Source organism: Nothobranchius furzeri, chromosome 9 (assembly GCF_043380555.1).
Source record: "Nothobranchius furzeri strain GRZ-AD chromosome 9, NfurGRZ-RIMD1, whole genome shotgun sequence".
In the NCBI taxonomy this organism is placed as follows: Eukaryota; Metazoa; Chordata; class Actinopteri; order Cyprinodontiformes; family Nothobranchiidae; genus Nothobranchius; species Nothobranchius furzeri.
The window spans coordinates 31,309,962-31,335,803 of NC_091749.1; the positions used below are offsets into that span (position 1 = coordinate 31,309,962).

Sequence of the window (25,842 nt, forward strand, 5' to 3'; positions counted from 1 at the left end):
AAGCAGCAGCAGGAGTTCAGCCACCAGTCAACAACTGATCAGACTTTTATACTCATTTCATAAATAAACAGCAAAGCATTAAAATGACAAAACCATATCCTTTGGATCAAATGAGAACCTCCTTATGGAGTAAGATGTTTCAACCTGCTGCTGATAAGACAAATAAAAAAGTTCCAACTGATGAAACCCGGGGGGTGGACTGCTGGCGGTTGTGAGTGGGGCCCCTTGGGGGGTCTCGGTGGCGGCCATGGGTTGCTGCCTGGCGGCTGCATTGCCCCTGTGTAGGTCTGGGTGGGGAACTGGGGGCTCGGGGTGTGGAGCAGTACCGGGACCAGAGTGAGCATGAGTGGGTGTCTAGTGTTCATTTTTGTAAGTGTTAGGTTGTATGTGTATGTGTGAGCATGAGGGGGGGAGTGTGGTGCCTTGGTCTGCCTGAGTGTTTGCGGCTCCCGGGTCAGGGGTTTCAGATTTTTGGAGTCTGCCTGACCGATCCCGGTGGCTGCCTGGTGGGATCTGAGTCCCTGGGCTCTGTTGGGTCCCCGGCGGGGCTGGTCGCTCTTGGGTCGCGAGTCGCTTGGTTCCAGGCTCGGCTGGCTTGGGGGTGGGAGGCTGCAGGCGGGGGCCTGTGGGCTTGCCACTGATATCTCCCGGGACTCTGCCGGCTGCTGGTTGTGACCGCCCGGGGCAATCCTCTGCACCTCTCGAGGGGGAGGCAGGGGCTTTTCTGGTTGCAGTCTCCCTGGGGTCCCTGCGCTCTCGGGAAGCTCCTGGATCTCTGGGACTTGGAGCTCCCTCCATCTCCTATACATCTTTGGGGGCAGATCTGTGGCCCCTCACACTCTCTATTGGACGCTCCTACAGAGTAACCTTACATATACAAGCGCGTGTACACACACAGGTGCTCACATGGTGCTCTCATAAGTGTAGACTTCGGCACGTTTATCATCACACAATCATGCACATAGGACCTTGTATGGTTGGCACTAAATGCACTTTGATTTATTATCGTGATTGTTCAGTAAAACAGTGTTTATTTTATATTTCCTCATCAGGTTGACGCAGTGATAGTTTGCTCCTGTTGTATTGTTGTGTGTCCCCTTCTTTTTTTGTTAGTTTTGTCTCTTTCTGCATGTCTAGAAGCCGACTCTTGTTCATCATTGATTGTTTATTTTGTTTATTTTTGTGGAACCCCCCATTTTGTTTCTTCCTTTCTCTTTCACCTCTGTCTCCGTGAAAAAAAAAAAAAACATACTTCAGCTGCTGTGGGTGAAGATTAAAAGCAAAAGGTTGGTGGAGTCTGTTTTAGTCTAAGAACCAGAGCAGAAATCCTACTGGATCTTAGTTTCTACTGCACGGTCTCATTCTTCTGTGGGGGCAGAATGTTGTAGGAGACTGACCCCGATGCAGATTTTTGTGTTAAAGAGCTCAGCTAGAAGGTGCAGCAATTGATCTTTGTCTCTAGGTGATGAGGTGTAGGGCAGGGATAAAAATATTAAAATTTCTAATAGAGATGATACTGTGCAGAGTATTTTCAAGATGCAGAAATTACATCATTCATCAGGGAAACATGCAACCAAGCCTATGTGGAAAACTAACTGATCTGATCTGTCTCCCTATAACGCAGGCCTGCAGCAGCTGCTCAGGGCATGTGCTAAGTATGGTGAGCAATTTGACATGCTGTTTAACCCTAAAAAGAGTGTGGTTATGATTGCTGCTACTAAAGGAGACCTGAAGCTTAATTTTCTATCTTTTAACTTAACAAATCAGGTCCTCGAAGTGGTAAGCAAAGTAAAATATTTGGGGCACATTTTAAGAAGTGACCTCTGTGATGACGAGGACATTAAGAGGCAATGCGGTAAGCTGTACATGCAGGCTAACACACTGGCACGTAACTTTGGTATGTGCTCAGATCCTGCTAAAGTGTCCCTCTTTCGTTCCTTTTGTACTCCTTTCTATACAGCCCACTGGTGGTGCAACTATAGTAAGGTAGTAATGAAGAAGCTTCAAGTGGCTTATCAGGATGCTTTTAGAATCCTCATTAAGCTCCCTAGATGGACCTCTGCAAGTCATATATTTGTTGTGAGTAACATCCCTACTTTTCATGCGCTTCTGAGGCTCTTCATGTACAAATTCATCCCCCGACTGAGTTTGTCAGCTAACGCTGTTGTTAGAGCGCTGTCTTGTTTAATTTACAGTGACACGAGGTACTCCTCAGTCCTTTTTAAACATTGGAACAACTGCCTATACGGTTTGTAATTAGAATGTGTATTTTTATTTTTATTTAAATTTTTTTATTATTTTTTTATTTTTATTTTATTCTTGTTATGGACATATCCCTTGTCTGAAATAAAGTTTGATTGATTGATTGATTGTAAATCCGACAGCTAGAATTCCAGTGTTGGTGGTCCCTGAGAAAGTGTCTCTTGCATCACTGTGGAGGAACTTTCCCCTGCTCTTCTATACAGATTTGTTTTCCATCAGGAACGGCCTGTTTAAGGTCAAAGGTCAGACATTCTCCTTTAGAATTCATGGTTCCATCAGTTACAGCTGATCCAGGTCCGGAAGCAGCAGAACAGCTCCAGATCATCACACTAAGACCTCCATGTCTGACTGTTTGGGTGTTAGTTTTACTCCAAATGGAATGGGACACACACCTTCCTTCAGTTCTTTTTTGTCTTATCAGTCCAAAGTCTTGGGGATTATCACAGTGTTTTATTTCTGATGTTTCTCTTTCTAATTGTTGAATCGTGACTCCTGACCTTGACCTTAATCTTAACTAAACCTGTAGAGCTTTAAATGTTGTTCTGAGTTTGTTTGTTATTGAAATTCTTTAAACTTCTGTAGCTGTGGTAACCTGGTAAGCCATCCTATAAATATATAGTCTGGCCAAGACCCATAGACAGAGCTCTGTTGTGGGACAGACGCTAGTTGTCTTTCAAACTGTCTCTGTCTACTGGACACTAGGACCAATCAGACAACAACCAATGCTACAGAATTAAGTCAACCAAATCAAACAAGTGCTGTTCCTGAGTCGACGCCATCTTAGTAGTTTTCCGCTATCGCAGCATTAGAGCTAAGCCTGCTCAACATCTCTACAAATACAGAGTACTATAGGATTGTTTGGGCCGATAGTAGACCTGCTGAGGCTAGAATGGAGCGTGACTAGACTGACATGCAGAGGAAAACCTATGTTTATCTAGATTTCTAGGCCATAACAATGTTGCTTTTGAGATCAAGTGACTTCATAATTCTCTTGAGGTCTGGAAATAATCAGGTCTGGCTGTGGCTGATGGAGTTGAACTCAGCTTTATAAATGTGATTAATCAGTTCATTCATAATTTTCACATAGAGACAGGCTGGTGGCTTCATATGAATGACATAAATAGAGGAAAAGGAAAAGTGATTTTTGTTTTCTCTGGTTATCCTTTTCTGATTTTGAAATTTATTTGCACATTTGATTGTTAAAAAAGCGGAACAAATCTGATCTGTTAGGAGCAAAATACTTTATAACCAACATGAGTTTCCATGAGGACATGCGTAAGATTAGAGTAATCTGGATGGATCCAACACTGCTGCTGTGAAACGGATTAAAACAGTTGGACTTCCTCTGTCAGGCAGTTCAAAGCCAACCTGAAAACACACTGACTGTTTGTATTTATACTCTCTGTAACAGACTGACAGCTCAGCACTGATCTGCTAAATTTAGCTGAGGGAAGTTATGTAAGAGCGCAGAACACAACAAACAGCAACAAACAAGGTGGAGGGAAGCTGTTAGCTGTACTAAACTGCTTTTATTAGCTTTTAAATGTAGTTCTGAACTTGTGTATTTGCTATAAATTATTAAAGGGGAAAAATATGAGTGTTTTGCTTATGTTACTATAGTTCTATGGTCAATACAAAGCATGTTCATAACTTCTTCACACTAAACCCCTCTCACATAAGGCTTTTTCAGAAATTTTACTCTGGATGGTTTCAGTACCTTCCAGAATGAGCCGTTTTAGGGCTCTGTCACTTTAAGAAAATCAGCTTTTGCTAGCCAAGGGCCACCCATCCCGCTCAGGCTACTAAAAGCTAAGAAGCTCTCTAACCCCCAAATTCCACTACCTCCGCTCCGCTCCGGTCCGCCCCCGCCTTCCGCAGCCGCTCGCTTCCGAACTCAATTTTTACTGGTACCCGTTCTACAACGGCTCCGCTCCGGTGCGGAGACCTGAGGGGGGCAAACAAGCTTGCGCGGGATTTTCGAGATCTTGCGATACAGTCCGAGCAATAAACGCGGAAGTTATATCCAAACACCCGTTGTGTGGGAGAAGCATCGAAATGAGCTGTTTAATCTGCCCATCATGTGTGTTGAGAGATCAGCAGTTTGGATCAACAAAGTGTGACTACTTTGATAGTAGAAACTGTATTTATGGCTTACTTTTGTGTATTTAAACTTCAGCCGCCATTGATAGTTGTTAAAAGTTGTTAAACCTGTGCATATGAAACAAAAAACGCCTTTTGTTTATCGATTTATTGTGAAAAACGGAAGTTGTGCTCGCTCCTTTTCCTGTTGGGCGTTTGTGATTTCTGTCCATTTACTGCGGAGGTGCTCCGGCGTCCGGCGAAAATAGGATCGATTCTATTTTTGCCGGACGCCGGAACAGAGGGCGGCGCACGGCGCCGCACTGCCGGAGCACGGCCGCAGTAGTGGAATTGCTCTGATTGACTACAACGGGACCGATTTTGCTCCGGTGTTCGTGTCGGAGCGGAGCGGAGGTAGTGGAATTTGGGGGTTATGCAGAAGTGTCAGTCAATCAAACTTTATCTTTTCATACAAAAATGTAATTCTTTACGTAAAGTGCTTTACAGATTAAATAGACCCCACATATCCCACAAATGTCATTGCCAATTAAATGTGGAGCAGAGTTTTTAACCTGAAGATGGAGATTATAATTATGGTTTTGGGTTGAAATATGAAATTTAAAGTAAGTTGCACTGAACTGCCACACTAATGATTACACATGTGTACAGCACCATTAGACACTCATCTATACAGGTTATCAGCAAAGAAAAGTTCATTTAGGTGTTACTTGCTCATTAAAGTCTAAATATTAAACAATGTTTAATAAAACAAAACAAAATATCAATCATGCATTTCAAAGAACTCTAAATTAAAGAACTTCTGAAACCTTGAAAACATCTAATTAAAATTCAAGAGTTTCCAAGGATTTCTGGCAGTTTTTTGTTAAGATCCAGCCTCTGCGGCGTACCAATCTCATCAGGATGAAGCCAATCTGGGATTAGGATGAGAAACAGTCCAGAGGAGCCGTGGGGAGGTGAACTAAACTATACTTTCTCACCAAATTCTAATTCTGGTTTTCTTCCCGTTTTATACTTTCACCTAAATGCACTCCATTTACTTCCATTGCATTAGCTCAGAGGTCTTTGAGCACATCAGTGTTTCTACACACACAGTGAAATAACCAACAAACACCCAGAGAAAACCTCAAGCACACACAGCAAATGATGCAAAGAGACGCGTGAAGTCTCATACACTCACGCCTGTATGCTGCAGCCTCCTCTCTGCAATAATTAGCTCTGTGAATGTTAATCCCGTCTGAATTCTGCATTTCAACATCAAAGCAGATGTAGAACAAAGCCTCTGCCTGAAATTAGAGCTGATGTGGGAGCAGCAGATATTTATACATCCAGCTGCAAACCTCTGATTTGGCTTTAAAAGCCAGCAGCCTCCCCGTCGGACCGAGTGGGGGAGCAGTGAAGGCCACAGTTTTTTCTTCTTCAGCAGATAAGGAATGATGAGGAAGAGGAGTCTGATTAATGAGAGAGAAGGAGATGGAGGATAACCTTGTGTTCAAGTCGTTCTGTTAGCAAGTCTCAGTCGGGGGCAACTGAAACCAGGCTTTTAAATGTCCCTACGTGTGTGTGTGTGTGTGTGTGTGTGTGTGTGTGTGTGTGTGTGTGTGTGTGTGTGTGTGTGTGTGTGTGTGTGTGTGTGTGTGTGTGAGTGAGTGAGTGAGTGAGTGAGTGAGTGAGTGAGTGAGTGAGTGAGTGTCTGTGTGTTCCCATGACGGACAGCAGACCTGTCCAGGATGTCTCCTGCTGATGACAGACTCCAGTTCCTTACAACCCTTAGATGATGAAGTAGTTACAGAAGATGAATGAATGAATGAATGAATGAATGAATGAATCCTAAACAAGTTCTGAAAACAATGGAAGAGTATAATGAACCACCCTTCGTCAAGCTTTTTGACAGCTCTATTGTTCTTTGACCTTTATGACATCCCCCCCCCACACACACACACCCTTACGTCAGACTTGACAGCTCTGTTGTATTATGACCTTTAGTGACCTCCCCGATATCCCCTTATATTAAACTTGACAGTTTTATTGTTTTATGCCCCCCCCCCTCACGCCCCCTTTATGTCAAGATAGATTGATGAGGTACCTTGAATGTATGAATTGGTTTTATACAAACCACCTTATGTCAAAATTGATGTGTCACCCCCTAGAGCTTTTGTGTCAACCCAGTCCGTTCCCGCATGATGTAACACCCCTCATCCCTCCCTCCCTCCAACCATGGTCAGCTCTTTAAAAGCTCAGAGTCATTTCAGCGGACCGACTGAGAACGTATCAGAATGGTGAAAGGCCGCAGAAATACCTCTAAGAAAATAGTGAAGCAAGAGGAGATGGATGAAGTGTCTACAACCGATGCTTCAATATCTACCCGAGAGGAGAAGGAGGCGAAGGAGGAGAGCGTTGAGACGTCGCCGCTATCACAGACCTTGCTCTGTGTAAAATCCATAGCGATCCATCAGCTGCCTGAGGGTGGTGGTGCTCCCCTCAAATCTACATGCAAATCTACATTCTACATGTTTAGAGTTCAGCTTCCTCCTTTTGGCGGTAAACAGTGCTTGGAGCAAATCTGGCTGCGGGAACCTTATGGCTATACCGGTAGTTTTGGGTACCGGTTCAGCTATGACACTAATGAGCTAGGTCTAATCCATAATGTGGCTGAGGACGAACCTCTCAAGCCATACTTATCACATTCATCGGTTCATCCTACAACAACTGGGCAGTGCTTCGCCTTGCAATTCCACACAGAGTGTACAAAGATGATCGTGAGAGACCTCGTCCGGCTGTAAAACGCAACAGGCTGCGAGCTCTTCCATCGCTGAATGAAATCCAGAACGTCATGATAGCTTTCAGTGCTTCATGGGAGGGGTTGGAGGATGCGGACGGGCAGTGGATTTTCAAGGCCTCGGTCCAGGAGAGAGGATTGGAACTATTTTTTGTGCTGGAAAAGGTGCATGCTGAATGCGGTATTTACCGCCTTTTACAGGTTGTTCTTTTCAAGGCCTGGTGTGAGAAAATAGATGAAGTGGCGGATCATATCACTTCACTTTTTCGTTCCAGCCGCTGCTGGAAAGACATTCTGACAGTGCGGAAAAAGCTGGAATTCTAAGCCCCGCCTCAGGAGGAGGAGGAGGAGGAGAAGGAGGAGTAGGAGGAGGAGGAGAAGGAGGATGTGGAGGAGGAGGAGGAGGAGGAGGAGCGACGAACGCATCATCATCATCAAACCACGCCCCTCATCAATACTTATAAAGAGCTACCAGCTAGAAACCATTTCATCCCCAACAATCTTCCGCATCAGCACGATGGGTTTCTACACTCAGTCGACCCTTGATGAACTATGGATCCTGGACAGCTTTTCCCCGCAACCGAGCTGGGTGCTAGCCGCTTCATCACCTCCGAAATACAAAAGCAGTCCGCGTCCCACGTCGCCACCACCACCATCATGCTTTCCGAATGATGACTTCCCTCAGCTTCCCACGATCATGGAGGTTCCGGAGACAGTTTCTGCTAAAGCATCATTCAGACCCTGGATCGATGAGACTCCTGCAAGTCCTGATACTCAGCATCCTTCAGAGACATCAATCCCTGATCCGCCACCGGTTTCGCCTCAACCTGCTCGGGAGGACGGTGTGCAACAGCAGAAACAACCGCAGCAGCAGCAGCAGCAGCAGACCCTCGACATCCAGAGCACCGGTGAGGAGCCTCTACGCCTGCCTGACTGGGTGTTTTCAGAAGACACGGTGGATCGAGTGAAGATGGGGCTTCTTCACTTGGTCAACATGGCGATCAAAGCTCTCTTACCTACAATCTGCCACGGATGCAAGATCGATCACCCCAGTCAGCGGCAACAGGAATGTCTTTACGTAGCTGAAAATGAATTATTTTACGATTTTCACTTCATGGCCATTAATCGCAGGGTTTTAACACCTAAGCTGATTCTGGCTCTTCAAATTTTTCTCAGTCTGCATGGCTTCCAGCTGGACGCTGAAATCCTGTTCACCATGGCTGTGCTGCAGCTGCACGGATTCAGAAATGTGATGCCCATTCACAAAGACATTTTTCCTGTGTACGATCGCCTGACCGAAGCTGACCTGGATGCACTGACTGCGGTGGTGGTGGAGTGAACTGTGGGGGGCACCCTGTCTCTTCTGCAACTTGGTTTTTATTACAAACATTTCTAGTAGTTAAACACTGGTTATTCATCATATTTTATTAGACCGCACATTTTTTTTACAGTGCAATTAGATTTTATTCATTATATTTGACTATGCCTCAAGGCTGTTTTTTCCAGTGTGAATAGATTTCATTCATAATATCTGACTAGAATGCATGGCTGTTTTTTACAGTCTGTTTAGCTTTATTGTCACATTATGTACAATTTCTGAAATAAAAAGAAGAAGAATAGAATTTTCCAAGGACTAGTTGTTACAGATCCCTTTCAGCACAATAGTTGAGAACTTGGTGGAGTGCGCTTTACCATAGATTTCGTGGTGAAAGTGGCGTGACACATCTTCAGTTGTGTGCCCCGACCTCATTGGGTGTTTCGGCCACTTATCACAATACACCCTCTGCCCGGGTTGGCCCACCCCTGGTTGAGCAGACCCGGGTGTGTGTCACTCAGAAGCACCACGTCATCATTTGGCAACCCAAATAGCATCCCTTCGTTTAAGCCACAGCCAGTGACTGCTCTGTTCCGCTGCAGTGGCGAGCTCTTTGATTGCCCTCTGTTGGGCCTGGCCTCTGATCCCTACTTCCTTCAAAAGCCTTATTATGGAACTGGCTACAAAACCTCTGCATCCCATTTCCACTGGCCACACCTTCACGTTCCAACCCCTCCCCTCTGCTTCAGCTGCTAGGCTTGCATACCGCAGCCACTTCTGTTCGAATGCTTCGTCAACGGCATCCTCCCAAGGGACTGTCAGTTCGACAATGAAGACACGCCGGCAGGACCTTGACCAAGGGACAAGGTCTGGGTGCAGGTTGGTTGCAGCAATTACGGGTGGAAAGGTGAACCTCTGTTTGAGGTCTACACGCAAATCCCAGTCTCGGGCCCCATCCAATGCACCAGGGTCGGTACTAGGTGGCTTTGTCCGCTGCTTCTCCCCTTCCCGCATGAAGATTTTCCGTGGGACGGCAATCTGCCCATTGGTAGGCATAGCGTTGATGGTTACCCTCTTTTCCTCAAGTTTGGCAGCCAAGCACTTCAGTACTTGGTTGTGGCGCCAGGTATATCTCCCTTGAGTTAGGCTGATCTTGCAACCCACCAAGATGTGGATCATCTCCATACCACAGGTGTAGGTTGGTTGGGGTGGGCAGGACATCGTATGTGGCTCTAATGATAAAACTTAGTCTATTTGCCTCCATACTCCACATCTCGTTCCAGGTGATTTTCCTCCTCTCTGTGCTTTCCCACTTCATCCAGCAGCCTTGCTGGGCTTGGGAGACAGCCTTTGCACATCTGGCTGTTTCCTCCTGGTGGTGTACCTCCTCCACCACCATGTGCCGTCGTTCGATTGGAGTTGCTTTTTGCCATTTGGGTTTTGCTGCTTCCATTCCAAGGCCACTTCTGCCATGCTGTACATGGCCCACTAGGTCTTGGTGTCAGAGAGCAGCCTTTGCCTCCGCAACTGCTGTCAATGGCTTCCATTTCCTCCCCGTTGCTAGGGTTGGGGCAGCACCTCTGACGACTGGATCCCGAGAATCTGTGAGGGACATTCCCAGCCTTGTCTTGGCACACTTGTACTCCTCCACCAGGCTTGATATTGGCAGGGAGAGGGCTCTGTTACCATATAGGCCAATGCTGGTAAGGCATCTCAGCAATCCAAGCCACTTCCTCACCTGTGCATTCACTAGCCTCTGCAGCCGATTGGCATGGGATAGTGTGACCTCATAGATAGAGATTGGCCACATGAGGCGTGGCAGTAGCCCAAACTCAAAGCACCATAGTTTTAGTTTCCCAGGGAGAGCTGTGTTGTTGATCTTCTTCAGGTCACTGATTGTATCCTGTTTGAGTTGTTCTATCTGCTTTGAGTCTTTGAGTTCAGCATTATACCATCGTCCAAGGCTTTTAATAGGCTTCTCCAGCACGGTTGGTATTGGCTCATTGTTGACTTGGAACCTCACATTGGTCAGCTTGCCTTTGATAATGGAGATACTGCAGGATTTGCTTGGTTTAAACTCCATTCATGCCCATTTGATATTTTCCTGGAGTTTATCCAACAAGCACTTGGTGCATGCCTTTGTTGTTGTTATTGTTGTCATGTTGTCCATGTACGGCCTGATTAGAGGACTACGCAACCCGCTCTTCAATCGTTCTTCTCCAACCACCCATCTGGATGCTCGTATGATGATCTCCATGGCCATTGTAAACGTCAGTGGAGAGATGGTGCAGCCCGCCATTATGCCTATCTCGAGGTGCTGCCAGGCAGTTGTTTTAGTCTGTGCTGTCACGCAGAATTGAAGGTCCTGAAAATAGGCTTTGACCAGCCTTGTGATTTCCTCTGGGACTTGAAAGTAATTGAACGCCGTCCACAAAATCTCATGTGGCACTGACCCAAAGGCATTAGCTAGGTCTAGAAAAACCACGTGCAGGTCTTTCTTCTCCTTCTTGGCTGTTTGTATCTGGTGCCAAATGACATTTGTGTGTTCCAGGCATCCAGCAAACCCACTTATTCCTGCCTTCTGCACTGTGGCGTCAACAAAGTTGTTCTTCTGCAAGTAAACTGATAGCCTCTGGGCTACAACACTGAAGAATATCTTTCCTTCCACATTCAGGAGACTGATCTGGCGGAACTGCTCGATGGTTGAAGAATTCTTCTCTTTGGGGATCAGGATCCCTCCGGCCCACCGCCATGCCTTTGGTATAATTCCTTTCTCCCATGCTACCATCATAAGCTTCCAGAGGTACTTTAGGACGCCCGGTGCATTCTTATAGAGCCTATATGGAACTCCATTTGGCCCAGGGGCTGAGGCTGTTCTTGCCTGCTTTACTGTCCACTCCACCTCGCTCCATGTAGGAGGCCTTGTTTCCAGCTGGTGCTTGGGTGGTTGAATTGGCGGCATATCTTCCGGAATACTGGCTGGCACATACCTTTGATTGTCGGAGTAGGTCTTCCTCATGTACTCCTCAAGTTCCTTAATAGGTGTTTTTAGGCTCCCGTTTTTCTCCTTGACAAAGAGGCCTTTGACGAATTTGTAGGGATCTCTGCGAAAGGCAGTCCTTGTTCGTTATTTCTTCTTATGTAGTTTCCTAAGACATTCTGCTCTTCTCAGTGTTGTAATTCGCTGCTTGATGTCGCCTTGTAGTACCTCAATTCCTTTCTTTTAATAATGATGAGAATGAAATTGCATCATTTTTAAAGCACCCATCAGAGATGGATGAGGTAATGAAAAATGTTTATTTTTCACCAAAACATCCGGGTAGTTACAGTGGTGTAGAAAGGTTTACAACGAGAGTTTGGGGAGAAAGTTTCATTGGATAACGCTCACGATTTTCTTTCAGAACAGGATGCTTACACACTTCACAAACCAGCAAGAGTTTGTTTTCCGAGAAATACGTTTTTTGTCACAGGGTCTCTAAAACGGTTTCAAGCTGACTTATGCGACATGCAGGCCTTGTCAAAATCAAATGACGGTTTTAATTACCTATTAACCATCATAGATGTATTTTCAAAGAAAGCCTATGTGCGAGTCCTGAAAAACAAATCGGGGAAATATGTTACAGAGGCTTTTACTTCGGTTTTGAAAGTGTGTGGAACGCCAAAAAAACTGCAGACGGATGCTGGTAAAGACATTTTTAATAAGAAATTTGAAGCCCTCATGAAGAAACATGGCATTGTGCACTTTGCCACAGCCAGCAGCGTAAAGGCCAGCATTGTGGATCAAAAATGCCCCCCGCTGAAGTAAACATGGAAAATCAAAGGCAGGTGTTTCGCAACCTTTACGGAGCCACCTCACTGAAGCCTGAAAAGAAAAGGAAGTTTAAAAGGGGAGATATTGTGAGAATTTCCAAACTCAGAGGTGTTTTTGATAAAAAGTATTAACCGAATTTTCCACACGAACTGTTCACAGTGGATGAGTGTCTTCATCGCTTGCCATCGGTTTATTAACTCAAAGATTTTGACGGGGAAAAAATTGAAGGGTCATTTTATGAAGCCGAGTTGCAGAAAGTAAACCTATCGACCGAGAGAACCTTCCCAGATGAAAAAGTTTTAAAACGCAGGACATTACGAGGACAGCGACAATTGGCAGTTGGATTAACTCTTCAGGTCTCCACGACGTTTAAAAAAGAGAGACAATAAATAAAAAAATATGGAGCCAAGACAGGAGGAGGGTTTTTATATCACATTGCCCTGTAACGCCAGTATTTAAAAATGATACAATTTCCAGTTACAGAATCGATCTTGCGTGTCATATCAATCTGAATGGCTGTTGGCAAGTAGGGCTAACAGAAATCACCTATACCCACTCGTGGTTTAATTTACCGTACGGGCGTGCTTTTTTCGAATGGCGAAGAATGAGCGAACCTCAGAAAATCAACAGAGCTCCAATTAGCCCTGGATATTAAAAAAATTTGCAACAACTTAAGAACGAGTGTGAGACTGCTATGAGAAAGATTAACCCTGATTTCTACTTTATTTTCAGAGGTCCCGACCCCACTCTCGAATATCAGATTGCTGGTGAAATAGAATTTAGGTTTGCAGCACCTTTGGCGTATATGCTAGGTTTTATTGTGGAGGAGTGGCTGACACCTGAATCGTCATCCATCAATAAACCGGTCAAATCAGTACCTCACCCCCCCCGATTTAAACGGTGGTCTATATCAGTTTTATTGTTATTCAGACATAGTGACCGAGCAGCTGGTGGGGGATGTGTATGCACCGTAATTACATAGAATGAAAGTTGAAGGCTATTTTGGGGAAACAATTACCCACGTGTTTAACCCTGTGGATTACACTTCCATCTCTATGAACCATATAGAAAACATTCATATTGAAATCAAATCTGATCAGAATGAACCAATTCACTTCTTTTACGGAAAAACCACAGTGAGGCTTCATTTCAGGCACACTCACTCCTATCAGAAATGTTGCAATATAACGTGTGTGAAGCAGGGTGAGAGGGTCAGTTACGCTCTTTTACTCAGTGCGGCATACATTGTGCAAACGAAAAATTATTTATCACCTGCAGAGAAATGACCCCAACCAATTTATTAATTATTACTTAACACAGGCCGGTCAGGGTCTCCCGGGTTTTAGCGGGGTTCCTTATTTATACAGCCGCGGTTTTGGTTCGATATTTTCAAGACTCTTCAGATTTATATCACCTTTTGTTAAAAAAGGACTTGCTTTGGTGAAACCGCATCTCAAAAAGGCCGCGACCGGGATCGCGTCAGACGTGTTGGCACGAGCCATCAGCAAACTCACAGAGCCTAATGCCCAAGAGGGGTCAGGCCTCATGGTTCTGTCAAGATAGGTCCAGAAGAGACCCCGGTAGGCGTGAAAAGGGATCTACTTCACGGAACAACCGGCAAATTAAAGCCGCAGTCACAAAACGCAAGCAAAAGAGGAAGAACTATCTGCAAGGCTCTGACATTTTCTAATCATGTCGTTGCTTCACAGTAAATCATCAGAATGCACACTGAGCGAATTGGACCTCTTTACCGTGCCCATGACGCAACTGTTTATCGAAGATGTTTATGTTTATTTCTTTGGCAGACACTTTTATCCAAAGCGACTTACAATTTATAACCTATAGGGCATGTTGTGATCTGTGGGGGAAACCGGATTACCCGGAGGAAACCCACGCATGCATGGGGAGAACACGCAACTCCACTCAGAAAAGCCGCAGCTGAGTTTCGAACCTGCAACCTTCGTGCTGCGAGGCAACAGTGCCAACAACTTCGCCACCATGCAGCCCTAAAGAAGATGAGATCTACAGCGAGATTTTACCTGTATCGCTCTGACGGATAACGGACCGGTAGAATTTTTGTCCCAGGGGATGTCGAAAAATATTTAGATTTAAACAACACACTACTGTTTTTACGTGTGAAAATCGCAAACGATGATGGGACTCCTCTGGATGATGGAGCGGCCACTGCTCTGATTATTTATCCTATAAACACAATTTTCTCACAATGCACGCCGATTGTGTGCAATCACTGGCGCCTAATTTCTAAGTCCAGCGGAAAGGAGTGCAACCCCACAGAGCCACCGCAACCCACTACACTACACCTTCTCACCATAGTAACACGATATGGAGCACTAAACCCGAACTACTTTCCTAATAACACTAACAGCTAAACACTGACTAAACTACAATATCCAACAGCCAAGCTAACACTAAATAAGTATGTATAACACTAAAAGCTATGCTAAAGATTAGGATATGCTAATGCTATATGCTAATGCTGAACTACCACTAACCGTCCTACACTCGCTTGCAAATCCAACTCCCAACTCGCCACAAGGCGTGGCCGAGACTCTCGATGCATTATAACTTTGACACAGAGCTGCTACGTAGTACTCTACTGGTTTACGTAGTATCGTTCTCTTTAGCCATTGGCTAAAGTGTATTAAAACAGGCTCAAACTCTGTTTTAAGCTGAAGGTGGCGCTATACTGTGGTATTTAGGCAGATTTTTTTATTTTTAAAGAAAATGCACCAAAATGCTAAAATAAAGAATGCACACATTTAAAACACTATTAGACACTCATTTATACAGTTCATCAGCAAAAAAAAGTTAATGTAGACGTTACTTGCTCTTGAAAGCAGCTCTCTTCTGCTGTGGCAGAGGGGAGGAGAGGATGGTGGCCAGATGAAAGGAGTCCTGTGTGTGTGTGTGTGTGTGTGTGTGTGTGTGTGTGTGTGTGTGTGTGTGTGTGCGTGTGCGTGTGTGTGTGTGTGTGTGTGTGTGTGTGTGTGTGTGTGTGTGTGTGTGAACTGACAAATTCACTGAGAACTGACTCCACATGCTGAAACTGATTAATACCTTTTAAAGAGCTGACCATGTTTGGAGGGAGGGAGGGATGTTACGTCATGTGGGAACGGACTTGGTTGACACAAAAGCTCTAGGGGGTGACACATCAACTTTGACATAAGGTGGTTTGTATAAAACCAATTGATACATTCAAATGTACCTCATCAATCTATTTTGACATAAAGGGGGCGTGAGGAGGGGGGGGGGGGGTCATGAAACAATAAAACTGTCAAATTTGATATAAGGGGATATCGGGGAGGTCACTAAAGGTCATAAAACAACAGAGCTGTCAAGTCTGACGAAAGGGTGTGTGTGTGTGTGTGTGTGGGGGGGGGGGGGTCATGAAGGTCAAAGAACAATAGAGCTGTCAAAAAGCTTGACGAAGGGTGGTTTGTTGTACTCTCTAATGGATGAGTAGAAAATAACAATCAAAGTAAATAAATTATCTGAGAAAATCAAATCAAATGTGTAAAAATCTCATTTGGACAGTTTTTTTTCCCTAGACAGTTTGTTCCTCATCAAAATAACTTTTTTTTAACTAAAGTTTGTATTAGAAGGAATAAAAATAAAAACAAAACAAAAAATACTTTTAGGTGAAGATTGTGAGCTAAAATGTAACCTTCATCAGCAACAGACCATTATGACTCTTATGGGCTCGACACACGGGAGGCGACATCGCCTCTCCTCCATTCATTTTCAATGAGACATGCGCGACAAAGCGATAATCGCGGGTCTCCCTCCTACCAAGCGAAACGCAAAAAACGTGCGTGTGAAAGTTTGCACTTGTGCACGTGTCGTGCACGTGCGACCCAGCGACGCGATCCCAGAAAGTTGAAACATTTTCAACTTTTCATCGCTGTCGCTCGGGCGAGGACCAATCAACGGACGTTTCATTCACTGACCAATGAGCGGACAGGATGCTCCGCACTTCTCCGAGCAAACATGGAGGAGAAGTTGATTATTATTATGTTTATAAAGTAAAATCAGAAGTAAGATTTCACATAACTCTAGCAGCACCTTGTGAAACATCATATCTACCGCTTTATTAACTCTGAACCTCTTAAATAACCTTAATTCCCTCCAACCTGACACATCCAAACAAAACAACGGAAGTTTCGATTTCGCCATGGAACAGAACACGTAGACGACTTTGCCGCTGGCCGCTGCCGCGGATCACCTCCCGTGTGACAGGTAATAAAAGCGACAGCGACAAATTTCGCTGATCGCGGTCGTTTGTCGCCTCCCGTGTGTCGAGCCCATTAGACAGGGAACCACACACAGAACTAAGATGTAAATGCAGTTGTTAATATCCTAAGAATAATGTAAAAATACATTTTGACCATTTTGTTACAAATTACAAAGTTCAAAGGAAAATCGCCAAATCACGATATTGGATCCACTTGAGAAAAAAACCTGACTGACGAGCTAACAGCTAGTCAGAATGGAGTCACTAAAAAGATTTTTTGACAATCTCAAAAACATCACAGTAGTGGTGTGCATCTCTACCTGCCTCACAATTCGATCCAATTCCGATTATCTGCCTAACGATTCGATTTGAGTCTGAAATGCATCACGATTCTTCACACAAACATTTTCATTACTTAATAAAAGCAGTAGAATAGTTTTCAATTTCTTTTTGATTTCGAAATCCCTGAAAAACAGAACATTCATCTATTCACTATAGTGAGCAATAATGTTTAAAGTGTGCTGCCTATAATTACTTAAATAATATAAGAAATAATGTTTTCGGTAGAGCAGCTTTAAGATAGAATATTACTGAACTTAAAAATAGTAAACAAATACTGTGTTAAGTGATTCTTTCACATCCAGGATCCCAAAACAGAAATTATCCCAGACATCCAATTTAAAAGTAACGGGTACATCTTTGATTACTGGTAATGTTGGCCCTGTATCCCTGTCCAATTGCTTCTAGGACAACGCAGTGTGCATATCATTGCAACTCTGCCCCCAGAAGTAATACCTCAAAATTTTATTGTCCTCGCATAGACATCCAGGGGTCGGCAACCTGTTCCCATCAAAGAGCCATTATTACCCGTTTCCCACAGTAAAGAAAACACCGCAGCAGCCGCGGCGTTGTGGGCGGGGCCTACCCTCAGACAGCAGCCGGTGCCGGTCGGTCGCTCGTGTACGTCAAAGTTATCTTTCATAAGAAGATAATCAATAAAACGATTTATATAAAGTGGATCCAGAAGTTGTAGCCCGTCTCTGCCTACAATATTTTGATATTGTTCACCCTGTTGGTGGTTTTACTGAGCAGGTGCCACTTTTGTCATACGTTTCTTTTTAAAACATGTTTAGACTGTTCAGAATACAAATCCAGGCTCTGTCAGGTTTGATTGTTGTAATTAAACTTTGTAGGTGGGGAAGGTCAAAAAAGGATCCGATTATTTTGTTTTTCCCTCATTTACAGTGACGGAGATAACGGTGCAGTGCGCCTGGCTCTGGTGTTAATCAAGTTAAATTATATCTCTTTGCAACAATTTTCACAACAGAACAGTTAAAAGCAGGGCTTGTGTTGTGTTGACCGGACAGTTCCCGTATTTGACTATTTATTTTGACGGAGAAAGAACAGAAAGAATTACCCCGACACATGCAGACGAACTGACACTTTATTCATTTCGCACATCGCAGATGTAGCTAAATCACTTAAGAAAAGATTCTCATCTGAACATCTGAGCTGGACACGGAGCTCAGCGCGACTCGCTGTCAGCGCGTACGTACGGTGCACAGTGAGCTGAAGATGTGGAGAGGGGCTTGGAGCACGACGCAGAACCAGAGCGCATGCAGGAAGATTCCTCGGATTGAAGCGAGACTTGTCACTTAGAAAATGTTCCCTGATTATGAAACTTTGGCTGAATAGCGCTTGTTCCTGTCTCCAATGTGGCGACACATCCAGGAGCCGTCTGAGGAGAATCCCAGAATCTCACATCCTCTTCAGCTCAGAATGCGCCGATATGATTACGTACAAGCGTGACGCGTCAACCCGGTCTCACAGTAAGACCGGGTTGGACCTGTTCAGGTTTACGCAGACAATCTTTACATTTAGAATTGGCATACAGATGTAAAATTAATGCAGTAAAATATAAAGCATTTTATTTAAATGTAGAGTCATTATTTTACAAGCACAGAGAGCCGCATCAGATGGATGGAAGAGCCGCATGCGGCTCCAGAGCCGCGGATTGCCGACCCCCGACATAGACATAGGGAGATAATCTCATTACGTCATGTTGCTGCATCGATGCGGAATCATGCACGGCTGAATCGCGATGCATCTTAGAATCGATCATTTTTCCCACCTCTACATTACAGCTGCTCGTTTTACATTACAGAGTTAATCTGACAGATTTAATGCTAATCCTGTCAGAAGCTTTCTGGACTGACCTAACAACAACAGCTGCTGTTTGAGCAACAAATTACCAGTTCAACCAGATTTTGGTCTAAAGGTTTGTAAATTCAACCACTATGAAACTTTTGTTTCATTGTTGATTTTAGAAAAAAATAGCTGATTTAGGATTTGTTTACTAATAAATCAAGTTTATGATGAATTCAGGATTATTGGAAAATTAAATTTACTCTTAAAACTAAACACGTCAAATATTCATAAACTGTTGGAATCTTTTTGACTCCATTTACCTTTTCCCCTTCTGCCTTTTACACAGTCTAACCACACACACACACACACACACACACACACACACACACACACACACACACACACACACACACACACACACACACACACACACACACACACACACACACACACACACACACACAATCTCTTTGTACATGCTAGTTTCTGGAGGGCCCAGCGTGCTGCTGCTAACTGGCCTGCGCCTGTAATCTCCTCACTCAGAGTTCCTGGTTCTGCATGGATGTAATAACGGCATACATATGGCGACACACATGGTGCATCTTTGTAGCCGTTCACCAGATGAAGCAGCAGCTTGTTCATCAACCACAGTTGGTGATTTGATAAGTCGCCTTTCCAGCAGAACGAGGTTCTGATTCAGCTCCAAATGAATTGACTCCAACAGCAAGTCACATTTTTGCACATTTCTTAAGCTTTCTTTAACCCTCTGGAAGCAGGCGTTGCAGATTTGCAACGTTAAAACCTACCTGGTTACTCCACATACGTATTTCATGAGCATTTGTTAACTCAGAAGAGTTAAAGGGTTAACCCTCTCAGGCTCAAAATAAGTTTTGATAAAAGGACGAACAGCTAAGTCCTTCAGGGGTACTTCTGAGTTAAAAAATGCTCATGAAATACGTATGTGGAGTAACCAGGAAGGTAGGTTTTAATGTTGAAAATCTGCAATGCCTGCCTCCAGAGGGTTAAAGTCTGATCTGCTGCGTTTGGTTATTAATCTGGTCTCATGGTCAGTAGAAATAAGAACAGATGAGGAGATGTGGTGAACTAAGGGAAGAATGAAGTTTTAAGACAAATTCATTTTAAATATAAGAAACACCATTTTTCTTCTTTTACTTCATTTTTACTGTTTCTTTTATTATTTTTCAGAATTAAACAAACCATGATTTTGTAGTTTATATGTTTGTTTCTATAAAATTTAAAACTGCAACCTGAGAGCATCGTTTTTTTTAGCATCCTTCTTGTTAGCCGCTGAAAGCTACTTTAGCTGTTTTTATTGGTAAAACCACAAGATGTACAAACAGACTGAAGAGGCATGTTTGAGGAGTCAAACTCACACTGTAACACGTTCACACACTCACACACCAATCATGACATCTCACACTGAGAGGTGACACAACTCAACACACAGAATTAAGTCGGTATTTTGGCTGCAGCCTGTCCTGTGTGTGTGATGTGACGGGAGGTGGGGGAGGTCCATACCATCAAGCACCAAGCTCAACACAGAACAAAACCCAAACCATGTCTGGGGTTTGGATGAACAAATGTAAGAACATTTTTCTGATTGGTCAGACCCCGTAGACTTTACGCTTTACCAGTCTTAGTTCCCTAACCCTAACAACAGTGATCAGGATAACAACACATTAACTACTTTTTACAATATAATTTAAGCAAATTCAAGTGTGTAGCACTTTCATTTATAAAAGGAAAAGCTCCGATCCAAGGTTTTGAGTCATTTCTCATCATAAACCTTTGATGACCCCTGTGTACAGCCAGTGATGTGATCTGATGAGCCCCTGTTGTCGCACCGCAGCCCCATCGCCGGTATTAAAGCTGCAGATGAACACGTAAACTTTGCAGACTTGTCCCTACGGACGCTGCTCTCAGATACCACAGGAGATAGTGTAATTAGCAGGATAGTGGAGCTAAGTGAAAGCTAATGAGCTGGAAGAACTTCACCACAGCCACTGCTGTTTACTCCGGGAATGCTAAAGCTCAAGCAAAACGAATCCCTGATGGATAAATTATCTGAAGCAGAGCAGAAATAATAATGCCTCACAAAGGCCAGATCAAAGAGGGGGGGTACAGAGGAGGCTCAGCCTTAAAAACATGTCAAGGTTTGTTGGGGACAAAGAATAAAATCAAACAAACTCCTGCTTCGTCTTCGTCTTTAGTTTCTGCTCCTTACTGGTCTCCTGAGTTCTCAGAGAAGGTTTCCTGGAACAAAAGCTGCTGAGAAGAGAGGAGAGTAAAGATGGAGGACAGTGACGAAACGCAACATTTGAATTAACCACAAGCAAACTGGATTCATTAATAAAGAGGCTTAAGGAACAAGCACATATGAAGCTCTTACAGAAGCCAACCAAGGACATAAATAATTCCTGGATGACTACAGCTTGTTCTTGTTTCCACGGGGGTGTGAATAATTCCAGCTGGTGTTAGACTATAAAGAGATTCAGATAAATCCTGTAAAATTCAGTCATTAGTTTCATGGGAAACCTTTAGCAGAGTCTGAAGTGTATGATCTCTTGCAGGAGAAACAACCACCGGGATTTTTCTGTTTCATACACCGCACAGGATAATTCCTGAAACGCTTCAGCCGACACGATGGTGCGCCACCTGATGTTTTATCCTTTTGGTGATCAACTCGTGTTTTTTGACAAATACTTCAGTAAATTAACTCTTAAATTCACAACATGCTCTTTTAGTGATATCTGAATTAAAAATGAAAAAGCAACATCAAATAAAGTCATTGCAGCTTGGTTTAATGTCGGAACAGATGCTAAAGCCTGGAGCAATGGAGAAACATTCAGGGAATTCTGATTATATATTATCAACACAAAGAACTGTGCCCCGAGGTTTATTGGTGTTAATGTTTTCAGTTTCAGGGTTAGCCCCCCCCCCCCCCCCACACACACACACCTTCCAGTGACGGTTAAATAATCTGCTGACAGTTGTAATTTGTGATAAAACAAACTGGCAACAGGCCTACTGCAGCTTCTTCCTGAAGCTGGTCAAAGTGGCAATGAAACACACACATTCTCACACACGTTTGTACGTGACGGGTCCAGCCTAACATGCTGCTGCTAACAAGCTCTATCCTATTTTTTTCCTGACTTATTACAAAACAAAAGGAAAGGACAATGGGACAAGTAAAATGTTTTTAAAATACACATATTGGTACTATTTCTGTTTTAGGACAGTTTCAAGACAATTAAAGGCCCTTCATCCACATCGCTGACATAGAGAAGTACCTCCACCACACCACCAGGTGGCACCACACAAGAGCTGCCAACAACAAGAAACTTTAAAAAGTGATATTAAAACATTTAAAGTCAGCAGGGTTCTGAAAACGTTAAAAACAGATGAAAACATAAATGAGAAAACGGACAAGTTTACTAAAATGCTTAGTTCTAAAGTAAAACCAACAAACCTGATTGGCTCAAAGGCACAAAACAAGGCCAGCCAAAGGGCCCACTACTGATGATGTGTCCCACAATTATAGGATTTCTAATCATTAATTATTGAGTAACTAATAAAATCACTGTTGTTAATCATCCATCCATCCATTTTCTGAACCCGCTTGTCCTCGTGTGGTCACTGGTGCCTATCTCCAGCGGTCAATGGACAATCAGGCTAGGTACACCCTGGACAGAGAGCCAGCCCATCGTAGGGAAACACAGAGAAACAGGACAAGCAATCACACACACACACACTCACACACACCTAAGGACAATTTGGACAGACCAATCAACCTAACAGTCATGTTTTTGGACTGTGGGAGGAAGCTGGAGTACCCGGAGAGAACCCACGCATGCACAGGGAGAACACGCAAACTCCATGCAGAAAGATCCCAGGCCAGGAAGCGAACCCAGGACCTTCTTGCTGCAAGGCAACAGCTCTAACCACTGTGCCACTGTGCAACCCCTGTTGTTAATCAGAACTACAAAAACAACTTTGCAAAAGAAACCTAACATTTCAACATAATGATTGAAAACAAATGAAAACAACCAAGGGAAGGATTGTGAAGTGGCAAAGAATCAACAAAAGGAGACAAAACATTTAAATATTAAAAAAATATAAAATAAAACTGACCAAATATTATAAAAACAAACAAGAACCAAAAAATTAATAATGATTAAGTTAAGATTATGGATAACTGATTGATTTTATAATTAAACACACAGAAGACGAGAGGTAAATGACCACATGAAAATGTATACAGTTCAAAAGAAAACTAAATGAATTATATTTACAAAAACTGGTCTCTGATTGGTGACAACAGAACAACAGACACAATAAACACAGCAAGACCCCCACATGAATGACAAGAACATTAAAGGTTGCATATGGATCACGAACACCAAAGCGACATCTAGTGTGTGGAGGTTGTAGTTGCAACAATAGAATAAAGTTTCCAGTTGTCAGGAGGCTAACACAAGGTCCAGTGGTGAACTGCGCAGGATAAGGGCTAATTTCTACTAATAAGTTTATATTAACAACAGTATTTAACATTAGAACATCTTCTGGGCTCAGAAGAAGCTGCTTGACTTGCAGAGTCCACCATTTTCCACAGTGCCAGCCTCGCTGTGCCAAGTGGACTAATGGCAACCTGCAATGGCACCCTCTATTGGCTGGTAGATGTAAACACAGACCCAGTGTTGTGCCCGTCAAAATAAATGATTGATTATTTTTAAATGAAAAAATGGCTTTTAAAGGAAGTGATGTACATTAATTCTGCACACCTCTACAGTGCTCCATGGAGGGATTATTTTTTTTTTAAATACAGCTTTTTATTAAATTGTTCCATATTCAAGTAACTTTCTGGAGTTTTCTACTTTCAGAAATTATGTATGGTTTTTCAGAAATCTGTAAAAGTGATTAACTTATCATGTACTGTGATATAATGTAAGCAATATGTCTTTTTATTTATTTTTTGCTAAGCACGCCCCCTGCCCCGCAGAGCTCCGGGCAATAGGAAACTGAGAGCAGACCAGAGCTAACCAATAGCGTTAGACTACGGCTTAGATGCTTCAAATTTAAGGAATACCTCGGCTGACGCAGAGTTGATGAACATTTCAAGGACAAGTTAGTCTCTAAAATATAAATATATGAGAACAGAGCATGACAAGAGAATAATACTTGTAAAACAGCGTGTTTTAGCTCTATTTGTCGGCTACAGAAGCACATTTATGAACTAGAAACGTGAAGTTGCCATCTTAAAAAACAGAGCGACAGACTTTTTGTGTGATGCGCTTTTCAGCCACTAGATGGTGCCATCAGATAAGCGAAATATTCTGGAAAGAGACTAATGGAACCAAAGACTGAATTTTACACTGCAATCAATAATGTTGACAAAATGAAACACTTAAAGTGACTAAAACACACACACACACACACACACGCACACACGCACGCACGCACACACGCACGCACACACACACACACACACACACACACACACACACACACACACACACACACACACACACAAATAAAAAAATGAGATGGAGGACAAAATAAAACAGGAGACAAAGGACAAAGGCAGCACTACTAGATGCACAAAGCCCAACAGAATAACAGAAAGGGAGATGTTTGTACTCATCTCCTCCAATCTGCACCTCGCCTTCCTCAGGAGAACATACAAAGAGTCTTAACCCTGATGTTTTTTCCTTCTGAACATTATAATAAACACAAGAGTTGAACCTGAAGTTGTTGAGATAATTCTGTCTGAACTCAAGTGTTAAATCAGAGTAAGAGATCTGAAATAAAAATAAAAAACTCTTCTCTTTAGTGTAAACAAACCCAGGGGATTAGTAGGGTATTTGCTGCATGAAATATCACTTTTTCATTCTTCCCAACAGCTTCAACTCTTCCAGAACACTCACGTCTCACATCCTCAATCCGTCCAACACACTCGTCTCACATCACACTCCTTTAAAGTCACATTCATCTGACTCCCAAAATAGCAGTGTCTGGTGTTTTCACTGTCAACAATCACACACACGTCCCACACGTGGAACAGGGCTCTGCGTTAGACAGAGATGGTGACATGTGGTGTTTTTAAAGAGGAAGTGGTTCAAAACAACAAGAGACGCAGTCAAGCATCCTTCAGAATAACTACTAATCTCTAACAGAATTCCTGAACACCACAAGCAGGAAGATGGAAAAGAGCAGCTTTTCACTCACCTTTCATGGCAGAAATGACAAAATACATATTTATAGTCCAGATGCATGGAGAGAGGAAAAGAGAGCGGTGTGTGTGTGTGTGATCTGCAGCAGCTCTCTTGGTTCTGTCATCTTCTGGCTGCTCTGAGCAGCATGAGCTCCATGTGACTAGACCGTCATCACTCTGGCCCCGCCCTCCGGCAGCCAGACCCACAGCTCTACAAGCCAATCAGAACACAGAGCTCATTGGCCCAACTGTGCAGCTCTGTGTTCTGTATTCTGATTGGCTCAGCTGTGTTGAGTACTGTGTTCTGATTTGCTACATTGTCATTTGTTTTTGTACTTGTTGACTTAGTACAAAAAAACAAAAGTCAAAGAAAATGGGATAAAGCAAACACTATTTATTACTGATTTAGGACCGTTCCAAGGCTGTGTTAGCTCTGTATTCTGATTGGCTCAGCTTTGATGAGCTGTGATCTGATTGGGCTACTTTTTTCTAATTCAGCTGTTGGGCTTGTGAGCTGGATCAATCAGAAAATGGACCTCAAAGCCTTAACAACAGAACAGGTGTGACTGGCAATTTATCTATTTATTTTTACACATATTCACAAAATATACACATTTTACAAGAATCCATTTATCCATCCATTTTCAGCTGCTTATCTTCCCGGGGAGGTGTCCAGGGGAAGGAGACCGCAGGTCTACCCAGAGCATGCTAGAGAGATTAGAGACTGGATTGGGAACAACTTGGGGTCCTACCAGAGAAACTGTATAGATTGCTGGAGGGGTTTGCAGTCTGATCCACTGCCTCCATGATGCAGACCCGGGTGAGCAGAAATCATAAAATGAAATACAGGTGCTGGCCAGTAAATTAGAATATCATCAAAAGGTTGAAAATATTTCAGTAATTCCATTCAAAACGTGAAACTTGTACATTATATTCATGCAATGCA

At 43.4% G+C, this 25,842-nt stretch overlaps 1 protein-coding gene across 3 annotated transcripts in view; it reads right to left on the reverse strand.

Moving 5' to 3' along the window:
- The window catches only part of LOC107382045 (nuclear receptor ROR-alpha A), a 199,313-nt gene that overhangs the window by 12,508 nt on the left and 160,963 nt on the right, over positions 1-25,842 (reverse strand). The window contains exon 1 of one of the 3 annotated variants that reach the window (XM_015954019.3): positions 24,911-25,245. The exons of the other annotated variants lie outside the window; for them this stretch is intronic. Coding sequence (XP_015809505.1) covers positions 24,911-24,938 — 28 coding nt within the window. The 5' untranslated portion in view covers positions 24,939-25,245. Of the gene's footprint in view, positions 1-24,910; positions 25,246-25,842 lie in introns of those variants that run through there. 3 annotated transcript variants of the gene reach the window in all.